At 45.6% G+C, this 22293-nt stretch overlaps 1 protein-coding gene across 8 annotated transcripts in view; it reads left to right on the top strand.

The window, feature by feature from the left end:
* The window catches only part of TJP1 (tight junction protein 1), a 360820-nt gene that overhangs the window by 82817 nt on the left and 255710 nt on the right, over window positions 1-22293 (top strand). For all 8 annotated transcript variants that reach the window (XM_081887560.1, XM_081887563.1, XM_081887562.1 and 5 more), the window contains one exon: window positions 1412-1544. In XM_081887560.1, coding sequence (XP_081743686.1) covers window positions 1412-1544 — 133 coding nt within the window. The remainder of the gene's footprint in view (window positions 1-1411; window positions 1545-22293) is intronic.

Here is a 22293-nt window from a genome sequence, read left to right as displayed (position 1 = left end):
TCCTTGTCTTGTTACCAAAGGGTTCCGGTTCTTGAAGCTGAGAGGATCCCCAGGTTTGCTTTGCACATAAAAGAGTGGCCTGTACTTTAGAGTCTTTTGCATGCTGATAAAATGGGCATTCTTAAGTGCTTACCTTTGAAGCCCTACAAACAGTGGTCCCTGAATGAATGCTTGCTCTCATATCAACCTGCCATTACAGAATCACAGAATTGGCAGAGTTGGAAGGAACCTTGGAGGTCATATTGTCCAGCCTCCTGCTCTGTGCAAGTATCTGGAAATGACAGCATTTGTGATAGATGGTTCTATTTAGGCTACCTCCAGCAAAGGAAAGCCCTCCACTTCCCCAGGCACTGTGGAAGTTCCTCCTAATGTTTAGCCAAAATCTGCTTCATTGCATTAGTCTTGGTCCTTCCTTCTGGAGCCCTGGCTGTCTTCCGAGGCCCAGGTGCTCCCTGGACGGGTTTCAGGGATAGTCAAAATGGCGCACTTCCTTCCTTGCTTATTTATTCATTCCTGTGGTAGCTTGTCGTTTGTTATATAGTACCATCAATGTGCAGAGTACTTTATAAAGTATAAGAGGACAGGACAATTATACTCCATGATTTGACATGGGGAAAACAGAGGACGGGGACGGAAACTGAGACAATGGAAAGAGTATGCATTTATTTCCGTGATAGGCCAAATCAGCTGCTCCAGCACCCCTCGTAGGTGGCAGTCGAGGCTCTGCTTAAAACCTCTGATGAAGAAGTGCACCATCTTCTGAAGCATCCTGCTCCACTGTCAAATAGCTCATCCTCCCTGCGTTCCTCCTGACATTCAGTTAAATCCCGCTTGTATTTTGGACCCATCAGTCTGGGCTGTGCCCTTGGGAACTGGATTGGGGAACCTCTGACCTGAAGGTGGAACGCAGCCCCAAGGCCTCTTCCTCTGGCCCTCTGAACTGCCCTCAGGCCATACCCTCACTGGCCTGCTGCGCACCCTCCTTGACTCCTTTTGCAGAGCTGAAATTTGTCCTTGAGCTGTGATAGCATCTGCTGCTTGTCTGGATGAAGGATGGAGAAAGGTGCCTGTGTTTGTGTGTATAGGAACACCCTGGTTTTGCCTGGTTGAAATAGAGCCCACTGCCCAAAGATGGAAGTCCAGCTCACTGCTCTGCCTGCTTTTGCTTCTCACCACACCTACTTTGGCCTCTGGCAGTGGCCACCTCTGTTCTGCAGACCCTGGAAGGCTGCCCATGACAAAGGGTGGTCATTGGACAGAAAAAGGTTCTGCTTAGCAGCAGCAGAAAACAAGTTCAGAAAATGTACCTAGGCTTGGTTAGTACGGGGTATGAGGACAAAGGATTTAGGCCTGTGTGGTGTTGAGAACAGGGTTTCTTCCTTTTAAAAATGCTGTCATTTCTCTCCAACAGGGTAACGCCATCCTCTGAAAATCCCACTGGCTCTAATTGTAGTATAAGCCAAGGAAAGCCTTCTCTAAGAAGAATAAAAGGGAGAATACATAGAAGCAAAAGCCTCGATAGCCTTGATTTCTGTGAGTTCAATGTAAGTACATGATTTGTCCTACCTTCCTTTTGCTTGATGTTCCTGAGAATCTCCTCTTAATCAGACAATATGAAAAAGGTTTTCACCTCTTTTCATTCATTCACAGCATATATCTATCCATATGGTTAAATCAGTGGCTGGTTGTGCATTACTCTTGGCGAATGTGCCAGTGAAAAGTCCCAGCCTTCCAGAGCAGACCTCTCGAGGTTCATGCAAACAGCAGATGAGAAGCTGAAACTGTTTCTGGACTGTACCACTCTAGACTTCAGGAAGGGGGAGCCACATGACTGATTGCTGGTCTGTGGGAGAAAAATATATGACTGACATGCATACATTTACATATAAAAGCATTCACTCATTGGGTACCTCCTTGCAGCGATCTGAAGTGATGAAATCCAGCAGCATTATTGGCTCCTCCTTTGCCATAATATATGCCAGAGCTGCATGCAGGATGTTGCTTCTTGCTCCACTGAGGCAAAAAAGCACCTGCTCACGTGGAGCTTCCCATCTGAGTTGGAGTTGCTTTGTGTTCTCTGACATCTTTGGGCAATGCTGTATAATTGCTTACTGATACACAATTTGCAAATTATGTTTTGGTTCCTATGAAACAGTGACCGTTATAACTGAAATAACATTTGCTTCAATGCTCTTTACATGCATTGAAAGGAAGAGATACCAGGCTTTTTCCTGAAACTTTGTGGTTGTTAATTAGCAAAATTTAACAACCTTTTAGGTTACAGTGTACAGTACAGGTACAATGCCTAGACATTGTACTCAGCAGAAAAATGCTCAGTTTGGTCACAAATATTTTAATAATGCCTGTTGGCTATCATTGCAGTCAATTTCATCGGCACACGCTTAACATCACATTGCCAAAGTTAGCAGCAAATACATATTTGTTGTTTTTCTCCGCTGAAGTTTTCTAGGTGTGAAAATGGAGCTTCCTTTTCAGTTTTCAGTTTAGAGGCAAGTAAGAGGTGACCTGTGATCCTCGGATGAAGTGTAGTGTAGAAATGTAATGAATAAAATACAATGTATTATATTATGCATGGGGTAGAGAAAGTGGATAGAGAGAAGTTTTTCTTCTTTGCTCCTAATGCTTCAACTCGTAGACATCCAAGGAAGGTAAATGTTGGAAGATGCAGGGCAGATAAAAGAAATGACTTCTTCACGCAGCGTGCAGCTGAACTCTGGAACTTGCTCCCTTTGGGGGCTGTGATGGCTTTATCTAAGGATGGGACAGATTCACGGAGGAGAAGCCTAGCAGTGGCTACTAGCCAGGATGGCCACTTTCTACCTCCACTATCAGGCAGTAATGTTTCTAAAAAGCAGGAGGGGAGAGTGCTGCTTGGGGCTTCCCTGGCTGACCACTGTGGGAACAGGCTGCTGGACCACGTGGGCCATGGGCCTGATCCAGGAGGCTCTTCATGCTCTAGGTTTAACCCCAGCAACTGACTCAGGGACCAAAGACCTCTGCAATACATCATTCAGATACAAGTTTAGGTAATGGCCCAGAGAGTGGGAAAATCCTATGGAAGGCAAAGAGCAGCTTGGGGAAAACACAATTTTCACTGGGAAGACAGGGGCAACAGGTTAAAACATAAACAAAAAACCAGTCTTGATCCAAACCTCTTTCTGACCCTATTTGACTCATTTTCTTTCAGATAGGGGTTCCAATCTCAGATATCCCTCATCTTGTCTAGTATATTCCACAGAACAAACTAGGATAATACAAGAGCAGGCAAGGGCCAAACTATATGTCATTAGGAACAATTTTCAGCTGCAAAATTATGTGCATGCTAATACACACACACACACGCACACACACACGTGTAACATGTAGTTTGGTCCTCAGTCTCAGTGGTAAGAGGTTGTCCAGGGGTAAAGACAGTCTATTTCAATACTGAACTGGAATCCAAAGACCTGAGAATCGTATGTGAGCTATCCATTAAAGTTTAAAGGGAGCCAGAAAAGAAACACTTAAATGTAGCTAAGTGAGGAGGCAATGGATCTGATTTTCATTTCTCTTGGACAATTTTTGCTCCTTCCTGGTGAAGTACAAGGCTCCTTTTAGGTGGACCCAAAGATAGGAGTTCCCTCCCCACCTTGTCTCTTCTGAGATTTGAATCAGGCAACTTGGATGAAGAAGAACTTTAATTTGCATACAATGAAAAGGTGATGAAAGCTGCAGATGTGGTTCAGAGTCAAACTCAGGTGAATTGCATTTGTGCTATAAAAAACGGATTGCTTGTGACAGACGAGAAGGAATACAGAATCTCAGGGCTTGCAAATTGCTTAAAATCAAACTGTGTTGTTGTTATCAGGGAGGAGAGGAGGATAACCAAACTGATCCTGCCTGGATGTTCATGGACCAAGGAAAAAAGAGGGTTTCTACAGGCAGACGTGCTGCATTTGCTGGACATCATGGAAACCCACCCCAACATTTCCACCCCCAAGCAGACGTGCATTCATGTGCATGCGCACTTTCCCCCCAAAACGCAGGCATACCCATCTCACACACAGAAGCACTTGCACACATTCACATGCCACATTTGTACACATATCCCAAGGAGACACACACACACACCCAATGTGGGGAGGGGAAGGGAACATTATGCTTGTCTTCCTCCACTCCAGGGAAACTTGCACCATAAAATTTGGGGACGTGGCTTCATCCAAGGGAAGCAAACAGCCAATCACTTGATTCCTTTTGAGTCCAACTTTTTTGTGGTGATGGAAACCCACTCCATCTCCCCACCCAATATGTCTTTCTCTCCCACGCCCCATGTATACTCTTCAGTTTCCTGGTACTGGCAGGCATGGGCACATGTCTTAGTTGCTGGCCATTGAGGGGATTTCATTAGTAGGAGTGGGAGGTGTCAGGTGAATCTGTCACTCTGCTTCTTGGCTCACCTGAATATTTAGTGCTATGTGCCCTTTGCAGTTGTGTGTGAGGTGGTATGTGGTATGTGGTGAAAACAGATATTCGAGTTACCTTCCTGTGTTGCCGGTTTGGTTGCAAAACATAGTCTGTCTTACCCGTCTTGAAACCGGATCTTTCAACTTGGCTTATGTATGCTGAATTTTGAAGTGCTGTGCTTTGGGTGTGACAACCCTAACCAGCTTCTAACTGAGTGAAAATGTGTTTCCATAGGTTAAAGCAAAGTGACTACAGTGGACGCTCGGGTTGCGAACATGATCCATGCGGGATGTACGTTCACAAGCCGCAGTGTTCGCAACCCGTGTCTGCACAGGCGCGGGTTGCAATTTAGCGCTTCTGCATATGTGTGAGCACTGAAACCTGGAAGTAATCTGTTCTAGTACTTCCGGCTTTCGGTGGTCCGCAACCCGAAAAAGCGCAACCTGGAGCAGCTGTAACCCGAGGTACTTTGAAGCAGTTCCATTAAAATTTGGAAACAGAGCACTGTGTTAGATCAATAGAAATGCCTTGCTCACTACTACTCCAGATTCCCTGTTGTGTGCTTGTGTGCAATGTTAGAAATTCAGATATATATATGCAAGGCGCCAAATGGCTCCTTAAACCAGGGTTACAGATGGCAAAATGGAATGCCTAGTTGCCATTTTTCGGCCAAACACATTTTCAATATGACTTTTTGGTTCCTGAAATTCATTCTCATTATGCAGATAAAATATGACAGACAGAATTCTACAGGATGTGTTGTTAGTGTGTGAATACAGGCAAGATCCAAGGATCCGCAGGCAGGCACCTCCAGATGGTGGAGACGTCAGGCACCATCCTGGCAAATGGGCATTTTCACTCGGTCGCAAGTGGCCGATGGCCAGGTGCAAAATACACCTGGCACATTTCGAACTCCGCTTGTGTGCGATGCATGCCTCTGCAAACCCTTGCTGCTTGTGTGGTGATCTGCCTCTGATGAAATATTTGAAGCACCTTGCTGTACCAAAAGATTGCAATATTTTTAAGAACCCTATTTTTCTGGGGTTAATGTTCTCATGAAATTTTCCTCTAAGATACATGGTGTCCCGTCCCCCCACTTCTTTGGCACAAAGGACTCAGAAAGCCCAGTTTCGCCGTTGTATCCAGCTCAGTGGTTCTCCTTCTCCATCAGAGCTTGCCTGTCAGAGCAAAGGGTGAACAGAGAGTGGAAAGCAGGTCGGACGGGATAGGAAGTGCGATGTGCAGCACATCAAAAGTGCTACCTGTGTGCCAGCAACTTTATGTAACACAAACCATCAGCTTGAACAATTGTATTTGACATCATGGACTTCTTTCTTTTTTGCTGTGAGTTTATATATTGGCCTCATCCCTGGGTTGTTCCTAAAATTTGACTGTGCTTGAAAGCTGTGTCACTAAGCTCTGTGCTGTGAAAGAGTTTTGCAAGGCAATGGTGACCCTGTTTTGCTGCCTTTCTAGTTAGGTTGAGGCTGTGTGTTGTTATCTTGATAGTGGTTAACACCTTGTTTGCTTGATGTCTCCTGGTGTTATTTACCTGAGGAATGTGAGATTTTGTTCTAGGAGTTTTTTGTGGGGTGGAGCAGACGTTTGGTGTTAATCTCTAGGGCTAGAAAACTTAACATGTAGAGCATCCCTAGGACTGCTTCTGTATTTGAAATCCTTCTAGTCTGCAAAGAGACTGTCTCCTTTCCCACCTTCCTTCTCAACAGCCACACACATGCTAGTAGTCCTGTTCCCCAGGGGTGGTCATCATTTTCTGGTACCTCTCTCTTTTCCAGCTCCCTGTCAGTGGAGTATCCTTCCACCTGACATCCAGCTCTCTTCTTAAGGCTCCTCTGCTCACCCTACGTCAACCCAAGAGAAGTTCCTTCCCTTTTCCTATCCATTCATTTCCTCCTCAATGTGTCTCTCTCTTCACCTTTAGATTCTAAACCTGTAAATATGGCCCATTATTTCTGACCTTCATACAGTGCTTACTCATGTCTTAGGGTCCTCAACCAAGTGTGGTCTGGTGGACTGGAGGATCCCACGTTCAAATCCACACTCTGCCAGAAAGCTTACTGGGTGAAGGATCATAGAATTGTAGAGCTGTAAGGGACCCAAGGGGCATCTAGCCCAATTCCCTGCAATCCAGGAATCTCAGTTAAAGCACCCATGGCAGATGGCCATCCAACCTCTGCTTAAAAACCTCCCATGAAGGAGCATTCACCACCTCCCAAGGGTGACTGTTCCACTGTCGAACCGCTCTTCCTGTCAGAATGTTTTCCGTATGTTTAGTCTCCTTTCTTGCAACTTGAAGCCATTGATTCGAGTCCTACCCTCCAGAGTGGAGAAAACAAGCTTGCTCCATCTTCCATGTGACAGATATTTGCAGGTGGCTATCATATCTCCTCTCATTCCTCTCTTTCCCAGGCTAAACATACCCAGCTCCTTCAACACTCCTCATAAGTCTTGGTTTCCAGGCTCTTGGCCATTTTGGTTGACCTCCTTAAAAAAATTATTATTGTCACATAATAGCCATTACGTACAACTGAAATGTGCAATAGCAGGGTGTTCCATATACAAAGCAAGCAAACAATAAATAACAAGAGAAAGAAACATTTCCCAAGCTTGTGTGGACGGATGGTGAATGTTGAGCATCTAAGTCCAACACGTGGGAAATAAAACCCCACCAGATGACATAAAAGCATTCTGGATCCTTCATCACTTTGGAGACACACAGTTTAACCGTTATTTTCCCCTCAGCAGCCAAAGTCTGTAAGTTCTTATACTGCAAAGATAAGACTTTTTTCCAAGGTTTTCCATTGCTGAGCTATTGAAATCCTGTGTTATTAGGGATGGGTGAATTTATCAATTTTGGTGCCTCATAGTTTCATACATTGAGTTTAGTTAGTTAATATGTCAATTTCAGTTTTTCTCAGTTTTTCATTTTTCCAGTTTCCAGTTCAATTCTCCACATTTCCACATCAGGTTTTAAAAAAACAAACAAAAAACACCGGCATTTTAGTGCAAGTTTCTCCCAGTATACAAGTTTCTGCCTGCAAATTTTCCTGTTGTATACATTTTGCAAAGCAATTTCCCCTCATGTAATGCACATTTGTGTATTATTTTAATAAATGTCTGCATTTATATGCACACTTTATCCTGGTATATACATTTTTGTTCACATTACTTGACTGGAAAACAGAACTGCAAAATTTGGAGAAGTGTGAATTTCAAAGAATGGCTGGTTTTTGGTTCATGTAACATTTTGGAATGTGTGAATTCAGTTAGTCTGTCTTCAAGTGCAAACAACTGAATTTTTCTCCTGTCCCTAGTTGTGATTCATGTAATAATCCAGATAGCGCAAATTGGATTGGTTGACTGTGATCTACTCCCACAATAAATAAATGAAAACCTGCCAGTTGTTGAGCTTTTTTTGGGAGAGGACGACCGAAGCCTGGGGAGGCTTCAGCAAAGTTGATCGAACACGGACGCACCGTTATCAACCGCTGATGCCTAGATCTATCTTTCATTTCAATTGGAACCAGTGAAGGCAGTGAATGTCTTGTTTAGGTGTCTGGAGGCAGTTGGAGGTTGGATGGTGGTCAATGGATTGAGGTTGAATCCCAACAAGACAGAAGTACTGTTTCTGGGGGACAGGAGGCAGGCAGGTGTGGGGTTCTGAATGAGGTTCTGAATGAGGTCACTTTGCCCCTAAAACACCAGGTGTGCAGCCTTGGGCTCATTTTGGACTCACAGCTGTCCATGGAAGTGCAGATCAATTCTGTGTGTAGGTACGGAGGCTGCGACCCTACCTGCCCGCAGACTGTCTCGCCAGAGTGGTGCATGCACTGGTTATCTCTTGCTTGGATTACTGCAATGCGCTCTACGTGGGGCTACCTTTGAAGGTGACCTGGAAACTACAATGAATCCAGAATGTGGTAGCTAGACTGGTGACTGGGGGCGGCCGCCAGGACCATATAACACTGGTCCTGAAAGACCTACATTGGCTCCCAGTATGTTTCCCAGCACAATTCAAAGTGTTGGTGCTGACCTTGAAAGCCCTAAACGGCCTCAGCCCAGTATACCTGAAGGAGCATCTCCACCCCCATTGTTCAGCCCTGACACTGAGGTCCAGCTCTGAGGGCCTTCTGGCGGTTTCCTCTCTGTGAGAAGTGAAGCTACAGGGAACCAGGCAGAGGGCCTTCTCAGTAGTGGCACCCGTCCTGTGGAATACCCTCCCGTCAGATGTCAAGGAAATAAACAACTATATGACTTTTATAAGACATCTGAAGGCAGCCCTGTTTAGGGAAGTTTTTAATGTTTGATGTTTTATTGTGTTTAATATTCTATTTGGAGCTGCCCAGAGTGGCTGAGGAAACCCAGTCAGATGGGTGGCATACAAATAATAAAACATATTATTATTACTATCATTATTACTAAAAAATTTATCCCACCATTCCTCCCAAAGAAACCCCAGGGTGGCAAGCAGCAAAATGTTTAAACAGTACAGTATAAAATCAATTTTTAAGTACTTCTTTATTTTTTAAAAAAAATCTAAAAACTTTTAAACCATCTAAAGTATTTCTTAAAATTCAGGCTGAAGCTGTCCTCTAGCATTTCTGAGGCCCATAGGCAGCCTTCCCCAACTTGGTGCCCTCCACATGTTTTGGATTTCCATCAGCCTCTTTCCAGCCAGCCCAGCTTTGCAGCCCCAAACATCTAGAGAACGCCAGGTCAGAGAAAGGTTTTACTAGAGCATCGCCTAATAGTCTGCTAGTCCACACATTTCATCCAGCTTCATATAGAAGCTGCCTTACACCAACTCAGACCATTGGTCCATCTAGCCAGCATTGTCTGCCCTGACTGGCAGCAGCTCTCTGGGGTTTCAGGAAGGGAACTTTCTCAGTCCTACTGTGACTTGAACCTGCATTCTGCATTCAAAGCAGCTGCTCTGCCATGGAGCCACGGCCCCACCTTCCTTTGCATCAGCTGGTCAAGGGAGCAGAAACTGATATGGCGAAGTTAAGAGGGAGAGCACAAGACCACCTTCTTGGCATGCAGAGGATCTGAAGGAGACGTGAGTGATATGGGCACAGTGGAGATCTTGGGGAAGGTAACTGATTTTGTGTGTGTGCTGTTCATAGGCAAGGGAAAGAACAGCCCTGAAAATCAGGGTTCATTTAATAAAAATCAATCTAACCTAATGCATAGAATTGTGTGTTTAAGCATCTTAGCAGTGAGAAACATTGGCCTCCAGTCCTTTGGGAAGAGATACATAAATAAGATCAAAGCCAAGCAGAAAGTGGCTCAGAATTAAAAGGTTTAAAAAAACCTTAAACGACAAGAGACATGCTCACTTTCCCTCTTAATCTGCAAATTTTAATTATCTGTAAGTTTTAACTACAAGTGTTTGGTACTTTGCTGTTAATTAGGATTCAGTGGTACATTCTAAAAGCCTAAAAATAGCATTTTACTGTTAGAAAGGGAGAAAGAGGAGCTTTTTACCTTGACAACTGCATGTACAAAAATGTTATTGTAAATGATAAACCTGCGCAATCTATTTTCAGCACCATCTGCCGCTGATTGTGCTTATGAATCTGATTTAATTAAGGGCTTTGGTCTCTTGCTGGAGACTTCTGCTCCAATTTGCTTTCCTGTCGTTGGGAAGTGACAGATAGAGAAGTGATGAGTTTTATTGGGCCCTTGGCGGCTCAGAGTGTGGTAAGCTTTAGGTTTTCACAGAGCTCTTGGTTGGAAAATGGGAGCTCTTATAGGCTAGCACATAGGCCTAACATTCTTCCCTTGTAGATTTCCACCCACATTGCTCCTCTTCCCCTCAGCAAGGGCTCACAGGGAAGTTACGTTGGTTAGCAAATAATAATAATAATAATAATAATAATAATAATAATAATAATAATAATTTTTATTTATACCCTGCCCTCCCCAGCCAAGGCCGGGCTTAAAAATACAACATTAAAATATTGAAACATTAAAATATTAAAATGTAGCCTCATCGCAGGAGAAGGAAAAGAAAAAAGAAAGAGAGGGAGGGAATCAAATTGGCTCCAAGCCAAAGGCCAGGTGGAACAACTCTGTCTTACAGGCCCTGCGGAAAGAAATCAGATCCTGCAGGGCCCTGGTCTCATGAGGCAGAGCGTTCCACCAGGCCGGAGTCATCACTGAAAAGGCCCTGACTCTGGTTGAAGCTAATCTAACTTTCTTAGGGCCCGGGACCACTAGGGTGTTGCTATTTATGGACCTTGAGGCTCTCCGTGGGGCATACCAGGAGAGGCGGTCCCGTAGGTACGAGGGTCCTAGGCCATGAAGGGCTTTAAAGGTCAAAAGCAGCACCTTAAATCTGACCCTGCACTCCACTGGGAACCAGTGCAGCTTGAAAAGCACTGGGTGAATATGCTCCCATGACCCCGTGAGGAGCCTCGCTGCAGCATTCTGCACCCGCTGGAGTTTCTGGGACAGCTTCAAGGGCAGCCCTGCGTAGAGCGACTTACAGTAGTCAAGCCTGGAGATGACCGTCGCTTGGATCAGTGTGGCCAGGTCAGGGCGGGAAAGGTAAGGGACCAACTGCTTGATGCGGCGAAGGTGGGAAAATGTCAACTTGGCTGTTGCTGTAACTTGCGCCTCCATGGAAAGGGAGGCTTCAAGGATTACACCCAAACTCTTAACGGAAGGCAATGGCACTAATTGGGCCCCCGCAAGAGAAGGGAGTTGGTCCCTCATCCCCATGCCATCCCAACCCAGCCATAGGACCTCTGTCTTTGAAGGATTTAGTTTCAATCGGCTCCCACGAAACCATCCAGCCACAGCTTCCAATCATCTGGTCAGTGTGTTCGGGGTTGAGTCGGTGTGGCCATCCATCAGCAGATAGAGCTGAGTGTCATCAGCATATGACACTCAGCCCAAAGCTCCGGATAATCTGGGCAAGGGGGCACATAAAGATGTTAAAAAGCATCGGGGAGAGAATTGCGCCCTGCGGCACTCCACACACCAAGGAGTGGCGCGACGATATTTCCCTCCCTAGTGCCACCCTCTGTCCCCGACCAGAGATAAAAGAGCACAACCAGTTACGGGCTATGCCCTGTATCCCCACGTCTGCATGTCAAAGGCTGCTGACAAATCTAAAAGGATCAGCAGTCCTGACCCGCCTCGATCCAGTTGTCTACGGAGATCATCTGTTAGGGCAACCAGAGCCGTCTCCGTCCCAAAACCAGGACGGAAACCGGACTGAAATGGATCTAATGCCGATGTTTCCTCCAGAAACCTACCAAGCTGTTCAGCAACCGCTCTCTCAATTACCTTACCCAGGTATGGAAGATTTGAAACTGGGCGGTAATTGGATAGGTCTAAGGCATCTGATGAAGTTTTCTTTAAGAGTGGACACACCACTGCTTCCTTCAGTTCCCCTGGGAATGTCCCCGTGTCAACGGACAAATTGATAATTTCAACCAGTGGGGTCCGCGCAACATCTGGACACTCCCTAATCAGCCAAGACGGGCACGGATCAAGGAGGCAGGTGGTGGGCCTACCAACTTGGAGGAATCTATCCACATCAGTAGGGAGTATCCGATCGAAATGGTCCAACACTGGACCTGAAGTCAGTCGAGGGGCCTTCAGTTCAGTAACTGTATCTAAATTGGCAGGGAGGTCACAGCGGAGCAACAGGACTTTCTCTGCAAAAAAGCTCGCGAATGCCTCACAGCTGTGGGTCAAATTTGTGCTTAAATTTGGTTGTCCTCCTAAGGACGTTATTGATCTAATTATTCTAAAAAGTTGTGCCGGGCGAGAGCTAGCGGATGCAATGGAAGCTGCAAAGTAAGATTTCTTAGCAGCTTTCATAGCCATCTCATAGGCTTTCATAAGCATCCTATAAGATGTTCTTGAGGCTCCGTCACGAGGCCGTCGCCATACTCGCTCTAGCCGTCTGAGATCCTTCTTCATTTTCCGGAGCTCCTCAGTAAACCAAGGGGCCCGGTTTTGACGGGGTCGCAGAGGGCGCTTAGGCACAATCTCATCAATGGCTGCCAAGAGCCGGTTATTCCAGTCCTCAACAAGGTCATCTAATGAGTCGCCAGGAGGAGCAGGGTTCTGCAAGGCTTGTCGGAATCTATCAGGATCTATCAGTTTTTGCGGACGAGCCCAAATAGGTTTGCCACCCAAGCAGGGGAGGAGCGGGAAGTCAATCTTGGCTTTCAAAGCGTAGTGATCAGACCATGGCACTTCCACAGGGGGGAGCATGATCACATCTATGCCAGCCCCAAAGATCAGATCCAGCGTCTGGCCTGCTTGATGAGTGGGGCCCAAAACAAACTGGGAGAGCCCTAGTGTTGCCATGGAAGTCACCAGGTCCAGAGCCTGTGAGGAGGGAGCGGCATCGGCATGGACGTTGAAGTCTCCCAAAACCAGTAAGCTTGGGAACTCAAGGCCCAGCCTGCCACCACCTCCAGCAGGTCTGACAGGGTGGCTGGCGGTGTGCTGGGTGGTCGGTGCACCAGCCAGACAGCCAAGCTGTCCTTGGTGCCCCACACCAGACCAACACATTCAATGCCGGAGATCGCCGGTGATGGCAGAGCTCTGAAAGAGCAATCCTCCCGTAATAACAACGCTACTCCTCCCCCCGACCCACAGTCCATGATTGATGGAGGACAGAGAAACCTGGTGGTGTTATCTCATGTAGGGAGACTACTTCGCCTTCCCGTACCCAGGTCTCCGTCACGTAAGCCAGGTCAATCCCCTGTGAGACAAAAAAGTCACGCATGGTGGCGGTTTTGTTGCCTATGGACCTGGCATTGCACTAATGACGGAGGTGGGTAATCCTTGCTCTCCCTACCCTCATCCCTTGGGATGGGGCATAGATTGGAAGGGGTTCGAGGATCACTGCATCTCGAAACCCTTCACCGATAGAGATTTCTAGCCCCACTGCCATTCCTCCCTTCAATAGTGGAAATCCCAGACCCCATACTAGCCTCCCCAACAGAGGGGTAACATCCCCTCAATAACAAATCATCCTTGGGCCAGGACTCCTGGGTCAAAATGGTATGGGAATGAGGTGGAGGTCTGATAGGGTAAGTATCCCTAGAAGATAAAACCCAACCAACCGCACCCCAAGTGGATGACACCAGTCAAGCTCGCAAAAATTTATAATTTACCTGACAAGAAATGTTGGAAATGTAATGAGACTGAAGGTACATTCTTTCACCTTTGGTGGACATGCCCAAGGATTAAGACATTCTGTAAGATGATTTATAATGAAATGAAAAAAGTATTTAAATATACCTTCCTGAAGAAACCAGAGGCCTTTCTCCTGGGCATGGTCGGCCAATTGGTGCCAAAGAAGGACAGAACTTTTTTATGTATGCAACAACAGCAGCAAGAATACTTATTGCAAAGTATTGGAAGACACAAGATCTACCCACTCTGGAAGAGTGGCAGATGAAGGTGATGGACTATATGGAATTGGCGGAAATGACTGGCAGAATCCGAGACCTGGGAGAAGAGTTGGTGGAAGAAGACTGGAAAAAATTCAAAGATTATTTACAGAAATACTGTAAAATTAATGAATGTTAGAAAAATGTTGAAATGAAGTTATATGGCTTTAGCAGAAAGGTTATAAGGAATTAGTACAAATAGATTTTTAATATATTAAAGGGAAAAAATAAGGTTAGAATAAGTTAAGATAAATTACAGGACAGAAAACTGAGGAAGATGGAAAGGAATTGCTGAAACAGTTAATTGAAGTGGAATACAAAAAGGGAGGTGTGAGGAGGTCGTGGAAACAAGTGAATGAAAGATAAGATACTGAAATTATGGATGTGTTCTAAATTGTATTTCTTGTGTTTTGTTAATTCAATGTTTTAGTGTGTTACGTAGTGTTTTTGTTTTTGTATTGTATTGTATTGTTGAATTCTTTTTCTTTCTTTTATAGTCTTTAAACTGTTAATAAATATCATTAAAAAAAACAAAACACACCCCAAGTGGGGAGGACAGTCCCATGGTGTTTCGTTAACTGTCAATCCCCCTCTCCCTCCTGGGTTGATTGGAGGATTGCTGGTTCTATCTGTGGCTGTGGAAGTATTAATGAGGTATGTGCTATAAAATGTGGATCACTGGCCAACAAAGAGCCAGATTCGAATTTGAAAGATCTGTCCATCCTGTCTCGCCAGGAGTACAGTAGAGAAGGCTGATCATTCTGATAAGTTTTTGGAACATTAGGCAAAGGTCCAGATGTAGATTTGGTGCTGGATATCTCCAGATTGTCAGCAACATAGAGTTCTTTAGGTGTTGTTGCCATAGAAATGTCGGAGGCGCCAAATTCCTCATCTAATTCGGTGTCGTTTGAAAAAGGAACAGGGAGTTGCACTGATGTCTTTCGATGGGATAAAGAGCTGTTGGACGTCTTTAAATATTGTGCTCTAGGCTCTACTGTCCTTATATTTTGGGTAGAAATCTCAGTCTTTATACTCATTAGCCTCTTCTTCAGGTCTTGTAATTCTAGGCTTACAGAGTTCTTTTTTTCCTTTGGGCAATTAGTGTTTCTAGTGCTGAGCTTGGTTTCCCTTATCCGCATTAGCATTGACTATATGCAAGGGACCAATTGCCTCCTAGTTTCGTCCTTAAATACCCTCACTGGGCGGAGAGAATGGAACCACCATAGGGTATCCTTTATCTCCATGAGTCGAGATGGGAGGGCTGATGATCTAAAGGTCATAAATAGGCGCATGGTGTTTCTCAAGGTAGGCAGGAAGTGGAAATTTTCTAGATCTACATTTCGGTAATGGTAATTCAGGAGCTGAGACGGACAGAGTAATTTGTCTGCGGTTCATCCACCTATGAGTGTATCGGTGAATCTCAAGCATTATCTGGTTCCTTTGCAAGACTTGACAGGACCTCACTTCATCCATAGTTGGAGGTGGTGAGTTGTTAACAGAGTCATTTCTTATCATCCTTTTAAGCCCTTGGGCATTTGAAGGGGAGGAACTAGTATCAAATTGTTTCTCAATGTTAACTATTCTAGTGAGGATTTCATTCAGTCTTTGGAGAACCAGAACCATAGTTTCTGCAGACAACATGCAAATCTCTTGGTAGGGGAGCGCATCCGGAATCAGTTGAAAGCAGGCTCCTCTGATATCTTGTTCTAGAGGCCTGGGTGGGTCAGCGTTAGGAATGGGAGGAATCCCTCCTGCTCCTGCTCCTGCTCTTGCCCTCTTGGACGGATTAGCTTTTTCTGGGAGGAGGGGGGTTGGGTCATTGTCATCCTCCTTAAGGGGGGATGAGGTTCCCCTAACGTTGTTACTCACTGTTTGTTCTATTTGCTCCGTTTTCTTGGCTTCCTCAACCCGCTCTCTTTCTGAGCCAGGGGAGATGGCGTTGGCTCTCTGTCGATTCTTTGTTTTAGAGGAATTGTGAGTCCCAATAATGCTCTTCTGGCTCTTTGCACCTCGTTTTCTCCTTCCGGCAGGCATTCTCAATAAATGGCATCAGCAACCCTCTTCCCCAAGCAGTGAGGCATTTCAGGGTCAGGGCTGCTAAGTTCAGGTTGCTTTGGGCGAGAGAACCCTGGAGACGTCCAGTGTCTTTGTAATATCTCTTTTATTTACAAATGTGGAAATGGAGGATCTGGGGAGGGGAAATCATTCCTACAATAGGCAACACAACTACAGACCCCACATCTGATTCCCAGAGAAAACAACTGCTCAGACCACATGCCCCATGATCCTTCCCTGACTGCCTGAAGTCCAGCTAAACTCAAGTGAAAAACTCTCAGCTTCTGTATCTGTTTCTGCCCATCACTGCTTGTGCTCCTGAAGTCTTGCGGTGATAAGGCGGGTTCTTGAGCTGGGGTTCCAATGTGGCAGATCACTCCACTGCCTTTCATCTCCATTCCTTTTGCTGGCTGGAGCCCTTTTAACTGTCTTCAGTCTTCGTGGAAGAGAATCACATTGCAACATGTTACCGTGCAGCAGTAAAGTACTGCTATTTACCCTATCCGCAGGGACAAGTGGGTGGGCCCTTTCTCACCTCACCTGGCAGTAAGCCACAACATCCTTAGATGGAGAACAGCCAGCCAAGGGAGGCTGTGTAGGTGAGGTGTGTCACAGAAGCATGTCTTAATTTGTTCTGGACTTATGAGTTTGCCTGGAACCCAAATGGAAAAGCATGTTTTACTAGAGTGTAAAAATTGTGACTCCCTCCATCCTATGCTCAGGAAGGAACCCAAACCTATAACAATATTAAAACCAAAACCCATAGCTCACATTCAGAGCAATCCTATAGTGCATGCAATGGGTTTGTTTATGTGGCACCAGAAAGGACCCCTTTGTGCAAAAATGACCACTACAATCTTAATTAAGGAGCTCAAGAGCAAGGCTACTTTCTTTTGTGATTGTTGCCCAGTTAATGAAAGAACTCTGTCATTCTCACTTGTGCTAATTGTTCTGCTGCAGTCAGGAACTGTGGAACCTCACTCAGGATGCAGATGCCCCTGCATGGATTATGACAGGGGGCAGCAACCTTTTTCAGCCGTGGGCCGGTCCACTGTCCTTCAGACCATGTGGGGAGCCAGACTATATTGGAGGGGGGTTGAACAAATTCCTGTGCCCCACAAATAACCCAGAGATGCATTTTAAATAAAAAGGCACATTCTACTCATGTAAAAATATGCTAATTCCCAGACCATGCGCAGGCCAGATTTAGAAGGTGATCTGGCCCCTGGACCTTAGTTTGCCTACCCATGTATTATGCTTTGCTGCTTCCAGAATTATGAGTTTCACTTCTTTGCCATTGCAGCACAGGGCTCTTCTTTCGATTTGTGCTTTAAGGCCGTTCTTCTTATTAACTTTTCTTGAAGGCATGTGATGACAACCTTATGTCTGTCTCTAATCTCTCAGTAGGATGCTATTTAAATTTAGAATGTGCCCTGAAGAATCACCTCCTTTCCCCCCTTCTTCTTCTTTGCCAGTGCATGATCCCCAACCCACGGGGGCTGCTGTAGCTGTAATTAAAATCAGCCCTGGAAAAAACAGGCAAATGAAACAAACAGCAGCCTGTGTGGCTTATGCCATGCATCCCATAATGGGCTGCTGAACTAGGGGATACTTTTATGGAAGGGAGATGGCTCTATGGCAGCCTTTATTTCATAAGAAGTTTCCCATCCAAGTTTTTATCTTTGCTTTGAGTCTTTTCATGGGCCTTTAAAATTATTATGACTTAATAATCAAATAATTAAATAGCTTTCCCCCTTCAGTCTGACCCTCGTAGTTTGGAAAACTAGTGTTTGAATTGTGTTTGTTTCATTCTTCATAGGTTTTTCATAGGTTTTTACTGTTATTTATTGTATTTTAATTGCTGCCTTTGTTTTGTGGGTTGTTTTGTGGTTGTGGGGAGGCTATCAAGTTAACAAGTAAATAAGCAATACAATAAAAATATTACATACAGTGTTTGTTTTAAAAAGTGGTAATCCCCTCCTGTCCATTTCTGTCCAACAATCCCCAGAAGTCAGCCATGCTATGTGTAATTTTGCAGGAATAGGTTTTGATAAAATTTTCTACTCTATATCAGTGTAAGCTTTTATACAATTTCCAGTTTGGATTTTTTTTTTTTTTTTTTTGCATTCAGACCTAGCCAGTATTAGAAACTGAGATATGAAAGCTAGGAGCTAAATGGCACCTTAAGCCTGGGTTATGGGCGCCACAAACAGAATATCTAGGCATGCTTTTTTATAACAAGAATACAAAGCTGAAAATGAATGAACCGCAGCTAAAATAATACGTTTGTTTTTCACATGGTCTAGTCCTCATCTGAAGACTGCAAAAAACAAAGCCATGCTTCACCTGCCCACCCCCCTTAATATTTTTAAGAGGGTCCCTTCTCCAGTCTTTAGAGAGTGGCTAGACGTGGGGAGGCAGAAAAAGGTCCTCCTTTCCTTCCACTCTGCAGACAAGCTCTGGATTCTCCCTACATCCCCCTTCCTTCATATAAATATTTTTGGCACCACAATAAACACATATTACAGGCCTATACAACTGATGGCAGAAACACCCACCTTGAGTGTCCAGTTCACAAACCTAAGACTTCAATGTCTTTCAGCGATCCTACTCCAACGTTTGTTTTGATTTTAAGCATCACTACTCCAACGTTTGTTTTGATGAGGTAGATAACACTTTAACATGCACTACTTAAACCTAACCTATTTAAGCCAATCCAAGGCCACAGAGAGCAACACACTGCCTTTCTGTAAAGCCAGCTGAGAGGTAGAATCTATCAGCTTGCCTGATGCTGCAGTGATCTCTTAGAAGTCCAGTGGGGAGGAATTTTTCCTCCCATGCCCTCAGCGCCAGCATTGGCAGTTTTAATCTGAAATCTTAGGCACAGTATTGCACCCAGAGCTCAGAAACTGCTTGCTCTAATGAAATTCCCTGTCTCAAAACGTGCCTAGAACAATGGGAGTTTTGAACGCTGGACCGGGGGTATCCCAGTTCACCATCCATTTTATTCAATTCAAGCCCATTATTTATTATATTTAAATTTGTATGCCGTGTTTCCATATAAATATGCTCACAGCAGCTCACAACAAAAGAAAAATGCAGATCAATACTTCATTACAATATCAATCAAAACACTTTGATTAAGTGAGCAATGTAACATTTTAAAGTCATCATAAAGCAAACTCTCAATCATTAAAACATATCAATTAACATATTAGTAAAACGTTTTGATTAATGACAGGTGTTATAACTGTTCCAATGCAATTGCATATCAACGATAATATAGGCAACAGCCACTATGTGGCACTAATATGCAAAATGATATGAAAAATTAGAAGTGTATAACATGTTTCATGGTGGCTAAAAATGGAAAGTGTATATATATAATTATATAAGAGCTCTAAGAGGCAGCTCACTCTTTTCTAGCCAAGGGTCACACGGATTTAAGAGCCGCCTGGCAGGGCGTTTGTGTCATGAAGCAGCTCAGGCATCTTCAGAGCTGCTCTTGGCAAAATAACAATGAGACTGAGCTATACTCCTTCATTATAGAACTTAATAGTAAAACTTCTCAGATCATAACTAGTCTATGCATTTCCCCCTCGCTAGCTCTGTATTGCAAAAAAGATGGAACATGTGAATGATTTGCGTGTGAGAAGCAGTGGCCCCAGATGGCTTGCTGGGGGTCCATGTGCCAAAGGCCACGGGCAGTGGAGACTTCCTTTCTCCACTTTGGTCTCAGTGCTGCTCAGCAGCAGGAAGATGGGGACAAAACTGGAATTGGCTCTGCCTGTCATTGGCTCTAGCGCCACCTACTGTAGGTCTTCCTGCCTTCTGCCCTACAATTCCCAATGAGCGCTAGCAACTGATGGGCACAGCAGGTGGAGGTGAAAGGTCAGCACCTGTGTGCAGAAACTAGGGAAGAAGAGATTCAATGAGGATTTTGCTTGGTAAGAAAAAAGCATATCAGCTAAGGATCCTATTTTGGGAGGAGGTCAGAACCTTTGGAGTGGACAGGCAGCCTGAATAGTTAGACCAGCCTTCTCCAGTCTGGAGCCTTCCTGATTTTTCAAACTACGGTTTCAATGCCATGTCCAGTAGTCAGGGATGAGTGGAGTTGCAGTCCAGCAACATCTGAAGGGTCACAGGTTCCCCAACCACAAGCAAGTGACTTAAGGCGTCTCTTGCTTCCTAGAAGTCGCTGGAGCAATGGCCTCTGTAGATCTGTGCCTGGTCTCACTTCTGGAAAGCTCCTTTCCTGCCCAGCTGTTAAGAGCAGAGACAGCTGCCGCTGCTGGACAGCTCCCTGGCTAAGTTTTTGCCCAGGGCTTGTTTTTAAGCAAACAAGTTACCAGCATGCTTGTAAACAGTTCAGAGGCCTTGAAATTGAGTGGCCTATAAAAGCAGATTTTCTTTTTGAAAAAAACAACAACCAAAAAACCCCAGAAGATGTAAAATTCCCACCTCCATTTGTTTAAGTGACAAATCTGCTCTCCCTCACGTTCAGTCTCATGTATAAAGATCAATAAATAAATTGCAGTTTTCATGACCAGGCTGCTAAAAATACAACTTAATCTCTTTTATGTTGAACCAGAATGCTGATTCATACATTACGTCGGATAATATAGCAAATGTTATTTAAAAGAATAGGGTGTTGTCAGGGTTTCTGGGAGAGAGGAGGAGATGACAGAGGAGACGGAGAGCGAGTGGGAGGAGGGGCAGAAGGATGAGGAAGAAGATGACGGAATTCTGAGGGAATCCACGAGTCTGAGCAGCGAGTCAGAGGATTCTCAAAAGGGGGTCACCTTAATCAAGCAAAGGGGAGGAGAAGGGAGAAGCGGAGAGGAGCCCAGTGGAAGACAGAGGAAGCAAGAGACGTCTCAGCCGGAACGGAGTAAAGGGGGTGGAGTCGTCAGCCTCTCGGAGGGAGCAGGATTAGGAGAGAACAGAGAAAGGGGGTTGGAGCAGGGTGTTCAGCCGGAAAGGGTGGAGAGCAGAACAGGGGGTGGTGCAGCGGTCTAACGTGGGAGACGTACGGCCACAATGCTGAACTGTATGAGAAGCAGAAATCTTCAATAAACTTTTCCTGTAAATAAGCTGCAACGGAGTGAGGTCTCTTGTGAGCTGGGACCAGTCCTGGGTGGCCGTGACAGTAAGTCCCCTCTCTGAAAGCAAAAATTTTTTTTTGCGAAGCTCACGAACGGGAGCAGCCATGAGCGCTGAGGAGCAGCTGGTTGCACTGCGGGATCAGGTTACCGCTCTCACATCGGCAGTCATTGCTTCGCAGAAGAAGAATGACGACTTGGAGAAGACGTGCCAGGATTTGCAGGCAAGGTGGGAGCGCGCGGACAAGGCGGGGGCCCCAGGATCCAGAGCGGAGGGCATTGCGCTTGGACGAAGGGGGGGTGCCCTAGTTCCGCATTTTACTGGCAACTTGCAAGACTATCCCAATTTCAGAGCGGACGTTGTATATGCACTGCACTTACTCCGTCACGATTTTAAAGATGAGGAGGAGAGAGTGGGGTTCATTGTTTCGCACCTGCATGGGGAGGCCAGGGCTTGGCTACGCAATTTGTGGCGCGAAGATGGACCGGCCCGTCGCGATTCAACTGCGTTCATCAAAGCGATGGATTCTTGTTTTCAATCCTCTGTGGATGTGGACATTGCGCGCCGTCAAATGCACGGGCTGAGGCAGGGGAAAGCGACTGTGCGCCAATACCACTCTAAATTTTTTGCATTGCTCACCGCCTTAGATTGGCCAAAGGACAGTAAACCGGTCAGAGATCTTTTTTGGGAGGGATTGAGCCCCCCCATCAAGGATGAGATCGCTAGGGGGGACAGACCCCAGACCCTAGAAGACGTGGTGCAACGGGCTTTAGCTCTTGGAATTCGACATGAGGGGCGTCCGTGGCACGAGGAGGACGGGCCCCAAGCGCGTGCGCAAGCAAGGACTCTCCCTTTTGTGCACAGGGACTTCAGCCGTGCGCACCCCTCGCCAATGGGGAAGGACAGCGAGGAGCCAATGGAGATTGGTGGTGCTAGGGCTCAGAAGCCATCCCAGAGCCCTGTCCCTGGTGCAGCCAAAGCGCAGCCTCCTAGAGGAACCAGGAAGTGTTACATCTGTGACAGTGCGCACCACATGGCGAAAGAGTGCCCCCAGAGGCTCCAGAAGCACACTGCGGCGCTGGCAACTGTAACAGCAGAGGTGCAACCAGGGGAGCAGCTTCAGGGAAACGACAGTGCCTGGCTGGAAGCAGAGCTACTGGGGCTCAGCCAGGCGGATCTGTAGACAAGCCCCCAGCATCACTGCAGAGCGTGGACCCTTTGCCTC

The sequence above is a fragment of the Podarcis melisellensis genome (genome assembly GCF_964234715.1).
Source record: "Podarcis melisellensis genome assembly, chromosome: 14".
In the NCBI taxonomy this organism is placed as follows: Eukaryota; Metazoa; Chordata; class Lepidosauria; order Squamata; family Lacertidae; genus Podarcis; species Podarcis melisellensis.
This window is presented reverse-complemented; position numbering and strand designations above follow the sequence as displayed.